Genomic DNA, 16,386 nt, shown 5'->3' with positions numbered 1-16,386 from the left:
GCAATGCTTTTGAAAAGTGCTGTGGAGAAGTTTGGTTTAAAATTTGAGTGTTTAGCATTGCTGTCAAAAAGTGCTTTTGAGAAATAAAATGTCCATTTTAGACATGTTATTATCAAGTAATAAATATGTATTTAAATAAAATTTAAATTAGTTAATATTATTATATTTTAGTAAGAATATAAAAAATTTATTATAACTTCTTGTTAATATTTTAATATATGAAATATAAATTTTAAATATTTTTAAGCAATAAATATTAATTATTTATAAAATTTAATTAGAATATATATTTTAAATATTTAAATAAAACCATTAAATATTTTTTTTATTTTTAATTAATGATTTTAACACATTTGTAATTAAGCAAGCACCAAGAAAAGAAAAAGAAAAATACTATGTTATTGGAGGGGTGAAAAAGTAATTAAACACCAAAAGTGCTTTTGGAAGAGGAAAAACTATTTAGCTTCTTCTTTTCAGAAGTGCTTTTGAAAAGTACTTCTGAAAAGTCAAAAATTTCAGCCAAAATCAATTTGTTTAGCACAACTCTTCTTCCAAAAGTGCTTTTTGGAGCCGGAAGTGCTTTTTTTTTAAGAACTACTAAAAAGGCCCTAAATAAATCAATAACGACTTGCTTAATTTCCAATCAATTTTCTCTATTTTAATCACTCCCCAATTTAATCATTGTTTAATAACTTATCTAGTTTAATCATTTACAAATTCAAATTTCTAGTCCTGTATTTGTCTCGTAGCCTTCTTGATTTAAAATTTTCGAATGGCTTAGTTTAATAAATTCAATCTCGAAATTGACTTTTACAATATTGATGAAAATCGGGTTGTTACACTCGACCTCTCTTTCTCTTTCGTCACTAACTTTGTTTGTCATCTCATCTCATCTAATTAGGATCTTGGTGTTGCCCGCTCTTGAGTATGAACACTATCCTTATTAGAATCTTAGAATTGTTTTTGTCTACATCATTAAGTAAACTCTAACCTTGTATTTATAATTTAAAATTTGAAATATAACTAATTAGAATTTAAAATTTACTTGAATGAAATTTTCAAAAAAAAAAATCTATTGTTAACTTGAAGGCAATTATTAAGAACAAGCTAAGTTCTGACAGAACTAATTGAGGAAAGTGACACTTCTTCAAGTTATGTTCTGGTAGAGTTGATTGAAGCAATTGATACTTCTTCAAGCACTACAAAACATAGAATAAAAACAGGGGATATAAAAATTGTTTACCCAATTTGGTTCCCTATGTTTGCAGAGTCTAGCTTAGTGATAAATATTCACTATCTTCAACACTTACAACAAGTGAGAGCCTCACTCTATCACACCTAGTGACAATTTTGGGACAGTCAAGTGTCATACATCTCACCAAAGATCAAATGCATCACAAAAGAAACAAAGCATATAGATATTCAACACCAATTTTTTTGGGAGGTGATCGTTCAAGGAAATGTTTATATTCTCACAATCGACACAAGGAACAACCCAATAGACATGATGACAAAGAGTCTTCTAATTTCCAAGTTTAGGCATTGCTTCAACTTGGTAAACATTCGACGGAGATCAAATTAGGCCCTTGATGGGGCTCGACAAAGGAGTTTCAGAAATACGAATCAAAGTGGAGATTTGTGGAGTGTGCCTTGCATTTTGGATGAAATAGAGCCGACATCGTGATGAGGAAAAGCCAATGTCCCAATGACACGACACACCATGTCCCGACGAGAAGAATCCATCGTCTCGATGACGTGATGCATGGTGTACCGACAAGCCAAACGCAACGTCACGATGTGACGACATGTTCCCCACTTAACCGACAAGCTAATCTTGTTTCCTACCAAACTCTGATTATTTTAGGGATGTTTTAGTCATACTTTCACACGAAATTCTACTTATAAATAGGTCTATTAGCAAACCTAGATAGTTTAGAATAACAACAAAATTTTGAGAGAGTTTGTGAGAATTTCGGGAGAACTTTGTAATTTCGGGTTCGGACTTATTTGTTTTCTCCATCTTATACTCCCAGTTTCGATTTTTGCTGATCTTGTTGAAGTTTTATTTGCCCATAATTTTTTATCCTCTTCGAAAGAATTTTTCCATGTAAATATTTATGTCAAATCTTCTCAATTTTTATTTCTGTGTACGTTGCATAATCAGATTGTACTCAACAATATTCCTTTTCCTTTCATCATTGAACTACTCAAAGTAGTGTTTTATCTCTGCAGGAGATTGAAAATGAAAAAAAAAAAAACACTTAAAGTAGTGTTTATCTGTGTAGGCTAATCTCTAGGTTAGCTTAACAATTAGGGCCATGAATTATAGCCACAGAAAGAGATGGCTCTGTTATTGTATATATATATGGCAACAAAGATGTCATAAATCAGAGTATACAAAAATTTCTGAAGTTTTGAATGTTAGATGGATTGAAGTGGTTGGATATTAGTATAGCTTAGAAACATATGCAAATTTGTCTTGTCCAGGGTAAAGTGGGTTAAAGACAATCTATAATCGAGTGCAGATAGAGAAGGAAAAAAAAAAGGTCAAGAACTATTGAAGATTGTTTTTTTCTTTTTAAATTTGGGTAAATTTAGATGTTCTTCCCTTTTACAGTACATCTTTGTATTTAGTGTTGTTTTATAAAGTTATAAAAAATATAAAATCCCCAACTTTTTATTGTATTTTTTAATTTGTTGGACAATATTTGTTTTAATAATTTTAGTGTATTTAATATATTATATTTTTAAATTTATTTTATATGATAAAATACTTTTTAAAAAAATAATAATACAGGTCGGGCGGGTCAAACTCGAGTTTAGCATCTATAATTCGGACTGGATTTAGACAAAATTTTAGACTAATTTTTTGGGCCGGGCTCGGGCCTATTAAATGTGCCTAAAATTTTATTATGAACCGACCCGACCCACCCCATGATCACCTCTAGTGTGACAGTAACTTTAAAATTCTCTATTAAATCATTCAATTTTCATAATGAATCTGTTTCTTATACTATTTTTATATTTAATTATTTTTTAAGTATTATTTTTATAAAAAAACCCCTTTTTATGTAATTTTCAATCACCCCATTCTTGAAACAAACTCAGTAAAAAAGTAGACCAATTGACTAGAAAAGACCCATTTCCAAAAAAAAAAAGAAAAAAGAAAATGGGTCGCTTTTTAAAAAAATAACGGGAATGGCCAAAATTTACTAAAACGTGCTGAATTGGCATCGTTTTTAGGGGAAAGTAAAAAAAGAGCATCCAACTCAGCGCTTTTTTCTCCTTTAACCTGTAAAACGCGTCCAAGTCAACATGTTTTATTAAAGCGGCAGGTCAGCACTCTTTTGCCCGTGTTCCAACAAAAAAATTTCCAAGAGGCAAAAAAATTTAAAAATATTACAAAAATAGGCCAATCTTTTTGAAAATTTACAAGAATGGGCTTTTGTATATACCTAAAGTGGCAGTACTATTTTTTTTTTTAAATTTTGGTGCCACCAATTAACGTAGAAATAAAACTTACAAAACATGCCTTTATATAAACCCAGTCTTATTTCCCTTGTTTTCTTAAGTATTGTGGGATGTGAGATATATATATATATATATAGACTCATAAATAGGTTTGCAGCTTGTTTTTAGACAATGTGAGATTCCTACCTCTTTTAACTAACAACATAATATTAAAGGCTACACTATATTTTATAATTTTTTTACTTATAGAGTTTAATTTTTTACAAAAATTAACATTTGTTACTTTATAAATAAAAATTTTAAATTCTATAAATAAAAAAATATAAAATATAAAATAATGTGAGATTTGATCTCTTCTTGTTTGAAGATTATATAGTAATTGCCATTAATGCGGTCTTGTTTTGTTGCATTTGTTTTTTAAAGCAATTTCATTTTATATACTTCAATACCAATCTTATTAGATATTCACTAAAAAGTTTATATAAATTTAGATGCAAACAATCAATACAATGTGTAGGTATGAAACTATATATTAATGAATTGATTCATATACATTTGTTTTCTTTTCAAACGAATGAAAGTTATATTGAAACATAAATTATTTTATACATATGTAATATAAAAATTGATTATGAAGTTTTCTATTCTTATATATTTAAGGTAATTTTTTATCACTTAATTATAAAATGTTATAAAATAGTCATTTAATTATTTTTTTGAATCATCTATTTGTGAAAAGTTACAAAATTATCATTCAACTATTCAAATTTGTCTTCTTCTTCTTCTTCTTTTTGTTACATACCTCAAAATTCAAGATAATTAGGTGACAAAAAAATTCTTATAGTTGAGTGATCACTTTGTAAGTTTTATAATTCGATAGCCTAAAAATAATAGTTAAGTGACTACTAATGTAATTTAATCTAGATATAAAAATATGAAAAATAATTATTATATATTTCTATAAAAAACTTATTTAACATAATTATATACTATTTTTAAATGAATTATCTATCTAGTCAAAATACATCTAAAATAAATTTATCACCATTCATTAGGTGATGAAAATTAAATTAAAATTAGAATTAAAAAATTAATGAGTATAGTAAAATATTAAAAAATAAACATTTCAAAAAAGAGATCAATTTTAAAATTACAAAAAAGTATATCATCTTAGTACCAAATACTCACCATTTGTTTATTAATCAAACATTCATAACATAAAATAAAATAAAATAAATAATAAAAAATTAAAAGTATAACTTCTAAATTGAAATAATAAAAATTATTTTAAAAATAAAATTACATAGATATTAACTTCAAACATTTAAAATTGAATAGAAGATTATGGTATGTACAAGTTTCATATGTTCAATTTGTTGTTCTTTTCCTTTTTTATTTTTTATTATGGTAGTTTTGTATATGCTAACAATTCTAAAATGCAACAATATTAAAGACCTCAAAATGTAATTTTATAATATGAGAAAAAGTTAACAAAATATAAAAATAGAAATTGTTTTGTAAAAAATTATAAAATATAGTGTAGCCTTTAATCTTATGTTGTTAGTTAAAAGAGGAAGGAATCTCACATTGTCTAGGAACAAACTGTAAACCTATTCATGAGTCTATATATACACATATCTCACATCCCATATTGCTTAAGAAAATAAGGGAAATGAGACATAAAGGCCTATTTGTAAGTTTTATTTTCACATTAATTGATGGCACCAAAAAATTTTAACAAAAGTAGTGCTGCCACTTTAGGTCCATATAAAGGTTCATTTTTATAAATTTTTAAAAAATTAGTCTATTTTTGTACTTTTTTTAAAATGGTTTTTTTTTGGAAATTTAATTGTTGGAGCATGAGCAAAAGAGTACTGACTTGGAAGCACTTTAATAAAACGTAGTGACCTAGACGCGTTTCACAGGTCAAAGGGGAAAAAAGCATTGAGCTAGGTAACAAATATATTGGATAATTTTAAGAAATATATTGGCTGCACAATTAGCAGTATACTACAATACATATAAAATTGAATCTTCTTGACAGAAAAAGAAAACACAATTTTGAAACATGTACACATGGAGGAAGAAGAAGTATGACATCAAAGCAAGTTTTCTTATTTTCAGTGCATGGAGGATGTAGGTTTGAGTGTGCTGAAGTACATTATCCTCTTATTTATGGATTGAGGAAGGGTTATGGGTAATTTTAGGTATTATATTAAAAAGAACAAATAGGATCCATTGTCATAAATTTAATTGTGCTAAAGTAAATGTTTTTTTTTAAATTAATATAATTAATGTATATATATTAGATATGTCACTACACCAAAACAGGCTTTTAGCGGCGTTTTTTATCCAAATGCCGCTAAAGATTGAGAATTAGCGGCGCTATTCAGAAAATGCCGCTAAAGATCGAACATTAGCGGCGCTTTATGGAAAACGCCGCTAAAAATAAGAATTAGCGGCGTTTTTCAAAAAGCGCCGCAAAAAACCTATGCCCAACAACGCCGTTTTTTGAGCTTTCGGGGTTTTAGCGGTGTTTTTGAGAAAGCGCGGCTAATGCTCTGGGATTTAGCGGCGTTTTTTAGGAAGCGCCGCTAATGCTCTGGGATTTAGCGGCGTTTTTTAGGAAGCGCAGCTATTGCTCAGTGCTTTAGCGGCGTTTTTTAGAAAGCACCGCTAATGCTCGGGGCTTTAGCGGCGTTTTTGAAGTAGCGCCGCTAGTGCTCTATTTTTAGCGGCGTTTTTTAAAAAGCGTCGCTAATGCTCACGGATTTAAAATAATTTAAATTATTTGTTAAAAATGGAAAAATTAAAATAGTATAAGTTCTTTTAAACATAATATATGGCATAACCTTATATATGGAATAAAAGGCGGCATCACGTGTTAAACTAATTCAATTATTATTTAAAAGTTTATATAAATAAAATAGACATAATGATTTATTTATCCTTCTAACTTTACAAAAAATCATTACAACCCTTCATTTAATTTTTATCTTTTAACCCTTATATTTATATTATGTATTAAATCAACTCAAAATAGATGGGAAAAATTATTCTTTATTAACTTTACTAAACATGGAAGCCAAAGGCCCTAAAATGAAAACAATTTTCACCTAAGCGTTTTATAAGCGATACACTTTTAAATTAATAATGGTAAAATTACTTGTTAATCCCCTAAAAATGATAAAAATATTATTTAATCCTTATAAAAATATAATTAAAATGGTAAAATTAAATTTTTAACTATCCTAAAATATACAATTTAATTCCATCTCCTCCAAAAAATAAAAATAAAAGAAAAACATTACCGTTAATCCAGTTCATAGGAAGTTGAAAGTGATACCCGGTTCGATGAAGCTGTTTTACAGTAAGTCCAGTTTTAGATTTTAAATGTGGATGAACCTTATGAAATGCTTCAACGACGCCATTCTTACTTATTATCTCACAAAAACACCCAATTATGAAATAAACTAACAAAATATTTTCTTTAAACTCCATTGAAATTTCGAAAGCCGAATGTTGAAACAGGATGGTGATTCATTTATATAGGACTGAAATTTAACAATTTCAATATATATATATATATTAAAATGTTTAGATAAGATAGATTTTTATTTGAATTTACCAGTAATTTATAATATAAACATTAAATCTACAATTCTTGATTTTTTTAAATAATTAAAATTTTATTCTTATAGTATTTAAATAATTAGGGATTATAGATTATGGTTTATGGTTTAAGGGTTGGGGTTTAAGGTTTAGGGGTTAAGGGTTAGATGTTAGTGGTTAAGGGTTAGGGGTTTAGGGTTTATGTTTTATGATTTAAGGTTTAGGAGATAGGGGTTAGGGTTTAGATTAGTTGGTGTTTTTAATTTATATATTAAATAATTTCTTATATAATTGTAAAAGATATAATATTAACTTTAATATATTAAAATGTGATTATAGTTTAAATTATTTAAGAGATAATAGATCAATTATATATATATTAAATGGTTTGGAATTTTGGTTTTATATGTCAAATTATGAAATTTTATACAATTAATGAATGCTTTTATATTTAAAATATTTAATCTAAACCATTTGATATATTTAATTATCGATTTAAAAAATTAATAAATAAATAAATTAATGTAATAGATAGGACCAAATTATAACAAAATGGCGTCGTTTTATTTAAAATGAAATAATTTTTTGCAGGCAAGCAATAGCGACATTTTCTATAAAAATGCCGTAAAATTACTTTAAAACTACACCGTTTTATCCACAAATTTTCCCTTAAAACCCTAAATTTTCCCCCTAAAATTATAAACTTAAATTTACCGCTTCATTTTAAAGGGTTCCCACCGAACGGAAGAAATAAGAGAGCATGAGAGAAGTAAAGGAAAAGAGGAGATTCCAGCACCGCCGTCCGAAGAGGAGGCACAACCATGAGCAGGGTCAGAGTCAGAATAAGGAGACCTCGTAGGCGATTGTTGCGCTAACTGACGATCTTAAAAACCAGTTCATCAAGCGGGTAAGAGCACAAGTTTCTCTCTCTTGCTTTGAAATCTAAACCCTAGAATATTGCTGCAAATCTTGAGATTTGAAAGAAGTTGGTTTCAGAGTATTAATCTCCGTTGGCTAAAATTTTAAAACCTAAAAGTAAATGGATGAAGCATGATTCGGCTCATTATCAACCAAGGTAACCAGCACTTCCGACAGAAAAAAAATAAAGAAACAAAAGACCCACTTCGACATTCGAATAATACAAATCCTAAATCCAAATAAATACCCCCACGCAACCACAGTTTCTCTACACTTTCTAAAACCATTTCAATCAACGCTAATTTCTTTCATTTCATTCATGAAGGGAAAGAAAAGCAGAGTTGAAAGATGGGGACTTATAGGATGTACGGGTGCTTTGCTAGGAAGTTCAAAATCATTGAGGCGGCACCACCACCGGATGTTATAGTTGCATTCGAGAAGTACGCCGAAGGTGGGCCTCAAATGACGACGGAGCAGTTGCATAGGTTCTTGGTGGATGCGCAGGGGCAAGGCGGTGTGAAGGTCTCCGACGCGGAGGAGATTCTGCTGCAGGGTCTGCAGAAACGACACCATATGGCGAAGTTCAGAAAACACGCACTGGACCTCGATGATTTCCATCATTACTTGTTTTCTGCAAATCTAAATCTACCAATTGATAATAAGGTGACCCGTTTCTTATTTTCGATGATTTGGTTTTTTCATCTGTCCTATTTTGTTATTTATTTTTTTCATTATTTTTATGTTCTTTTAGATAAGCTTTTTTTTTCATTATTTAATTATTTTTGCATTTGTTGATTATAGTTTCATTGTTATAATCGGTTTTTTGCATTTTGTTGGATGCATATGGCATTTGAACAATTTGTTGGATAATTTTTATTTTTTGCAATTTTCTTTGGCTTGTTACTGCAAATCAAATAGATTCTTTTTATAGGCAGGCAGTGGTAGAAATTCAAGTGTTGTGCATTGGTATTAAGTACTATGTTTGGTGTTTCAATTTTCTATATTTTCGGATTGGTTGACACCAATCACTTGGATACATGCAGGCTTCTTTGGCGTTTACAAGCCTGGTCATTGCAGTTATTCGTACACTGTTTGTAAGTGTTCTGACATCATATTTGTAACTTTTGTCGTAGTTTTTATATGCTAATTAACAGTGATGAGTTAGTTCAAGGTTGTTCATGGGGATTTTGTCGTATGCCTACTATATACTTGATATTTTAAACTACCCCTTATGCGATAATTAGGAAGTCTATGTTAGCCTCAATCAAAGAAAGGAATGCTTCAGTTGAGATAAAATTGAGCAAAGGTTTTCAGATTCGATACAATGATTAGGTCTAGTTTGCATTTACAATAAATATTGTTTGGTTGCACGATTTGTATCCTATTTCTGACTGATTTTTTTCCCTCATCATTTTGTTTGCATTGTCTATCCCAAGCAGCACTTGTTTATGTTATTTATGGTGAATAATTTCTGTTTGGGTTGAGGGTATATTGTTTAGACATATAGGCTGCTGAATATGCTGAAATACCTTGGTTAATGCAAAATGTGATTATTTGTTCTTTTATGGGTCGCTAGTTAGTACTTTAACCTTAACATACTTTGAATGTTCAAAGTAGCGATGTTTAGTTGCCTTCTTGTTCACGGCTGTTGTATTTGTATAGTTCTTCCAGATAATGTTGAATAAATTTAGTGACATCAAGAACTGGTCATTTTGATATAAGCTGGCTGCAAGTTTATGCCTTTGTATGTGTTCCAGTAAAAATTGGACAAAAATGTATGACCCGATTCATTACTGCTCTATAAAATGACAAAATAATATTTACAATTTTACAAAATATAAAATTATAACTTAGTTTTCTAACAATATTTTGTAAATACAAAATATAAAATGTATGACTCGATTCATTAATGTATAAATTTGGTTGGTAGATTTTTACAATTTTTCAGTTAGATATATGCTAATGTATTTCCAAGTAACTTTCTCTAATTTGTAATGACAAAAATGGAAGCAATATCGTTAGATATATGCTATTTTTGCCTTTGAAGCCTAACATGTGATCACAAATATCTAATCCAAAGATTTTAAAATGCATGATGGTATCTATTCTTCCACTTCTTGGATTTTCTCATTTTTTATTCGATTTATTACTTTAAAAATATAAGAGATGTGATGAAATGCATTTTGTAGTTGTCCTTGTTTATGAAAGTTTGTAATGCCTTATACGTGTTGGAAGGGATCAGGTTAATTCTCACATGCTTGTTATAGTCAAGTACCTTTTTTATTCTCTTCTTAATTTGACACCCATCTCTTAATATGTTAACAGAGAGAAATTTTGAGCATTAACCAGACAATTATTATATCATGCTTTTCTGCATGTTTAAAGTTTTCCTTAGTGGCTGCGTTTTATTAGGTGATGATATATTAGAAACTTGTAGAAGCCAAAGCTAAAATTAGCAGACCTTGTTTGGAAACTGATTCAGCCCTTAAATGGTGATTGTAAATTGTGTGAAGTTCAAATTACTAATTAGTAATTGGCCTTTGTATGTGAACTGTCCTTTCGGATCTGCACTTTATTGTATGTTTAAATATTATAGACGTTCAAATTACTAATTAGTAATTGGCCTTAGTATGTTCAAATTACTATAGACGTCAGGTGGTCATATTCATTTTCTTTATTAAAATTTTCTTCGCTTCATTTTCTTTGATATTTTATTTTGTTTTTCCAGTATTTTTCCTCTTTATTTTGATTTTAATTTTTTTTTCATATTTGAAGAATCTTCGATTGTTTTCTATATACTCATTTCTTGATCGGAGTTTGGCTTTAATTTATGCCAGTTTGAATGTCCCAGCAGTACTGTGGCTTGTGGTTTTTCATAATTTTATTGTTATAACTCTTCTTCTAATTTCTTTAAAAAATAAAAGAAATGTATAGTATATTTTAGTCGCTGATATTTTGTTTGAAAATTTATCTAATCTCCTTTGTACTTAAGTTTCTTTACTATGCTGCTATGTTTTATCTGGTACTCAATAAAAACCCTAGATAGTTGGCTATGAATTTTCCTGCTTTTTTTCTCAGCATCTAAAAGTATAGTTCTTTTTTTTTATCATTTATTTTAAGTGAACGATTGTAGTAGAAGATCTCATGGGAACTTAGTTTAATTGATGAATGCTACTGTGGTATAACAGCAGAAATTGTGAGAGCGAAGGAGGGGGAAAGAAGATGAAAGCAAAAAGGGAACTTGGTGATAGTGTAGACGGGGAACGGGACTTAAAATGGCAGTGGGTTGTGGATTCACCATCTTCACCTCCTGAAGAGTCACTTGTGCCTTATAATGGCGATGAAGATGATGAAAGGAGAGCATTGAATCTCATAGGCAGCAGAGAAGAAGATGGTCAGAGTTGAAAGTGAAGAAGAAGATGATGAAGATGAAGATGATCCATATCCCTGGAGTTGATTACTGTACATTATGAACTTGTGCATTTTTTTTTGCAATCAATTAGTTGCACTATTTGAACTTGTAATTTTGCAATTTAAATATTAACATGATTTTTCAATATTTTGATTAAAAAAATTAATTTATTATATGATTAAATATTATCTTTTTGACTAAAAGTATATATTTAATACTAATTAATTTTTTATATTAATAATGTTTGATTTTAATATTTAATAGTATTTTTAGCGGCGGTTTGTAATCAAAGCGTCGCTAAAGGTCTTGAGCTATAGTGTCTGGGTCTTTAGAAGCATTTGTGGGAAAATTGCCGCTAAAGGTTTTGGTTTTTAGCAGCGTTTGTGGGAAAAGCGTCGCTAAAGGTCCTGGTCTTTAGCGGCGTTTGTGGGAAAAGCGCCACTAAAGGTCCTGGTCTTTAGCGGCGTTTGTAGGAAAAGCACCGCTAAAGGTCTTGGTATTTAGCGGCGTTTGTGGGAAAAGCGCCGCTAAAGGTCTTGGTCTTTAGTAGCATTTGTTTCTAAAAACGCCGCTAAAGTTAGCGACGCGGTCTTTAGCGGCGTTTTGTCCGGCGCTTCTCAAAGCGCCGCTAAAAGCCTGTTTTGGTGTAGTGTGTAATGAAAAGCATCATCTCAGAAGTAAGATGAGACTTTTCTTTAAACACAATAATGGGATGTCCATTGAATGTATGGGTTCCCAATGGAAGGTGTTGGAAAAAAGTCATGGATTTGGGAGACGTAAATAATGTTTGCAGTGCCAGTGGTGTTATCTAATGTTTTTTACTTCTCAATTACTATGGTTTTTGTCATGTTTGCTGGCTACCTTGGTGAGGTAAAGCTTGCTGGTTCAACGCTTGCCCATTCATGGGCCACTGTTACTGGTTTTGCTTTCATGGTAACCTCCTAGTTTAAACCTTAATCTGCTTTTTCATGTTTTCATCTGAAAGTTTTTGCAACTTCAGACAAGCTTAAGTGGAGCATTGAAGACCCTTTGTGGTCAAGGATTCGGGGCAAAAATGTATAAAATGTTGGGGATTTACCTTCAAGCTTCATGCATTATTTCCTTCTTTTTCTTAATTATCATATCGGTTTTATGGTTTTTCACTGAGCCAATCCTTGTTTTATGGTCATATTTGCTTACGGTTTTCTGCAAAATGTAGGGCCCAAATTTTGCCCGGGCCCAAAAGCACAAACAAAAAATAAACCAAATAATAAAAACCCAAATATAAAATTATAACAGTCCAGTATTACAAGCCCACTAAACGTCAGTCCAAAAACACCTAACCCTAGCCCGATAGCCCAAAACAATTTCAACACAAAAAATCAGCAGCAAACCCTAAATCCCTTGGCGCCGGAAGCTCCCATGCGTGGCCTCTTCCCACGCGCACCTCCCCACGTACGCCGCCCTCCATGTCACCGTACGACCTCCGTACACCTGCAGAAAATCAACACGCAAAGAGCGCAACAAACGAGCAAAAGACAAGCAGAAACAGCACAACAAAAGGAGAAAAAAAATTGTAATAGCGAAGAAAAAACAGAAAGAGGGGCGACTTTTGTATTTTTCTTTTGGCTATATAAAGCCATAACGAAATCTGTAAAATGATGAAAAAAAAGAGAAATAAAAAGATCAATTTTAAGGTGATTCTTTTTCTTTGTGTTTTTCTGTTCTTTCATTTTTTTCTTTTTTGTATACATTTAGATATAAAAAAAAGAAAAGAGTTAAAGGTATAATGATACCTTCGCGCGCCTTTGGAGCCATCCTCTACTCTGTCCGAATCGGAATGAGAGAGAGGAGCGTTCTGGCTTTCAAGGTGGAGATGAGGGAAAAGGCTCACTTGTGTGTCGAAACCATCGAGTCATCGAACCCTAGTCCGTTTAAGCCACTTAGTTTCAGCAACCCGCGCGGTGACCCGACCCGGGGAGGATTCGCGCGTTCTGACTTTTTGGCTTATTTGCGCTTAGAGTCCTTTCATGTTTTGCTTAGTTTCAATCGGATTTCTTTCCATTTTCCTTAATTTGTACCGCCTATTTAATTCTGTATTCATTTAGATCCAAGTTCAAACGGTGCCGTTTTTGCTATTGTTTGGGATTATTTCGATGTTTGTGTTTAATGCGGATTTAGTCCTTTAATTTTGAAACAAGTTTTAATTAAATACTGATTTTTTTTAAATTCAATGTTTTTTAAATTATGATTAATTCTATTTTCATGTATTATAATATCTAATATTCTTTATAATATTTATTTTTGATAGTATTTTAAATTATTATTATATTATTTTAATGTAATAAAGTTATTATCTTGGGTTGTATTTTGTATTTTAAATTTATTATATACTAATATTTTGAAACTACTGTATGTTTATTAAAAATTTTATTGTTATTTTAATTATTAATATTATTTTAACATTGACTTAATATTTTTAAACTTATTATTAATATGATTTCTAAAATATAATACTTTATTCTTACTAATTATTATTATCAATATGTTTTAAATTCATTGACATTGATTTTAAATTCTTTACACATACTCATTTTTTAAAATTTGATACATTATTATTTATTTTGTCACACTTAATATATTTCTAGAATTTGATATATTACTTTATATTTCTCAATAATGTATTTTAGAATATAGTCCCAAATTTTATTTTCACCATGATATCTCGTGATTATTATACTTATATGTATAGTTTATATGGAATTATTTTAATACATGTATATGTGTATAAAATGCATCATAACTTGTAATTTACAAAATGTTATTTTTGTTTTCAAATTTTTATTCATTTCGATTATTTTAAGTGATTTACTTATGATTAAATTATCTTTATATTAATTATTCTCATTTCGTTATTTGTAAGATTGATTATTAGTTTATTTGATTATCAATGTTGATGTATTATATGTTTGGTTGCTCCAAATTGTAAATTTAGCTTGCTATTCACCATTTGATTTGTATATTGATATTTTATTATATTGTTTGTAAAATTACATTTCATTAAAACATTATAATCGTTCTATTTCATAATTTCTAAAAAGGCTTGGTATTCATAGTTCCCGAGAAAATTGTGCCCTAACTTATTGGGCTTCAATTTTTTTTCGATGCATTTAGATAATCAAGTGTTCATTTTATTTAAACCATATGTTTTTAAGAATAAAATTCTTAAGATTCCGAAATGTTGGATCCTAACTTACTGGATACGACATTTTGTTATCTCGTTTTTAAAATAAAGGCAATACCCGAAATTTGGAATCCTCGGGAGAATTGAGCCCTAACGTATTGGGTTTTTATTTTTCTCGTTGAATCTAAATAATCAAGATTTTTTGAAAACATACAAATTTCAAATAAAAACCCATTCTCGGGAATTCGACACGTTGTGTCCTAAAGCATTGGATATGACATGTTATTTTCTCGAGACGAGGATTTTAAAAATAAAAGGCAATGTTCGATATTTAGGAATTTTGTGAAATCGAACCCTAACTTATTGGGTTTTGATTATCTCATTGGACCCAAATAATCGGATATCCTTCTCAAAATGCATAGGTTTTAAAACTCAAAGGACAAGCTTAATTTGGAGGATTTGAAATGTTGCACTCTAACTTACTGAGTGTAACAATTTATTTCTTTAAAATAAATGAGCCTTATCTTCCAATTCATTCAAAATAAAAGGATCGTATTTTAAAATCTTTTCAAAATTTCGACATTAAGACATTAAACAATCAATTCGGTACCAATTTTGGGCGTCACAAGGGTGCTAACCCTTCCTCGTGTGTAACCGACTCCCGAACCTAATTTCTCAAAATTCGCAGACCTAAAATTATTTTCAAGGTGATCCGATCACACCACAATAAAAGATCGGTGGCGACTCCAGTTTTCATTTTAAAAGTCGATCCCCGTTTTTCAAATTTAAAAATGGTTTCGACACAAAACATATTGAGGTTTATTCAGACACAAAGCATTGCTATACCTGATACGGCCACACCCCAAGTCACAAGTAGCTCGAGCAATGATCCTTTGGAGCTGCCCCGATGTCCTATTACTCGATCGCGCGCCAAGCAATTCAAAGGGGCACTAATGGCTTTGATAGACAAAGTGTGGGACGATACCCTAGTTGGACACCTCGAGGAGACTCGAACCAGCCCTAAGAGTCTTCCATGCACCTTGTTGCGAGCTGAACTTAGCTCAATTTCAGCTCAATAATTTTGATTCAGCTCAATATCATATAGACATTAATTTGATTGCTGAAATAATTATTTGCGTTAGTTAATTAGTTATACACAACTCAATTAATTTTCGTTGTTTAATTGGTCTAAAATCTGGACGAATTTAAGTGTGCATGTTAATTGTGTTTTTCTTACATGTTATTAAGTCATCTTAATTCCTACAGGTTATAAATATGTTTTTATTGCATGATTTCAATGTGTCTTGTCTTAACCAAATTAATTGGGTCTTAACTTAATTAATTGTGTCTTGTTCTATTTATGTGAATTTAACTTGTCCAGATTATGTTATTAATTATGTTCAGCTGAATAAAAAATTAATTTAAGTTCATTTGTTCCTTTTGTAGGTTGGCTAAATATGGGAGTGCATTTAAACAAGATACATACATGTTGGATTCAATGTATTTGGCGATACATGCATGGGATGCAATCAAAATGGTGTGCTGATTTTTGAAGTTTCCTATGTGACTATTCGGCCAAGGGAGCTGATGTTTCCTTCTCCAAAGCTGCCCATTTATTTCTTTTACATTGCTGGATACATCTTGGCTGTTCGGTTCATAGTGTTCACACCTAAAGGACTCTTCAAGGCTGACTTTTCACACTTAGTTGGCTATTCAAGTTCTCCTTTAATGCTGGTATTTTTTCAGCCAAGAGTTGTATTTTAATGAGCTCATTGGACGAACCTAGCTTCTGCCATGCACCTTTCCAAGC

General features: G+C 30.4%; 1 protein-coding gene across 2 annotated transcripts; it reads left to right on the top strand.

The window, feature by feature from the left end:
* Nucleotides 1-7,792: 7,792 nt before the first annotated feature.
* Nucleotides 7,793-11,616, top strand: LOC105784194 (phosphoinositide phospholipase C 5). Of its 2 annotated transcripts, none has more exons than XM_012609995.2 (4): nucleotides 7,793-7,990; nucleotides 8,327-8,664; nucleotides 9,045-9,095; nucleotides 11,193-11,616. In XM_012609995.2, the coding sequence occupies exons 2-4, from the start codon at nucleotides 8,350-8,352 to the stop codon at nucleotides 11,199-11,201; spliced, it is 375 nt and encodes a 124-aa protein (XP_012465449.1). In that variant the 5' UTR covers nucleotides 7,793-7,990; nucleotides 8,327-8,349; the 3' UTR covers nucleotides 11,202-11,616. The 2 variants fall into 2 exon arrangements, with proteins under 2 accessions (XP_012465449.1, XP_012465448.1); XM_012609994.2 differs by having other exon boundaries at nucleotides 11,190-11,616.
* The last annotated feature ends 4,770 nt before the right edge of the window (nucleotides 11,617-16,386 follow it).

Source organism: Gossypium raimondii, chromosome 13 (genome assembly GCF_025698545.1).
Source record: "Gossypium raimondii isolate GPD5lz chromosome 13, ASM2569854v1, whole genome shotgun sequence".
NCBI classification, from domain to species: domain Eukaryota; kingdom Viridiplantae; phylum Streptophyta; class Magnoliopsida; order Malvales; family Malvaceae; genus Gossypium; species Gossypium raimondii.
Note: the sequence above shows the minus strand (reverse complement) of the source record. Positions and strands in the feature narration are given on the sequence as shown.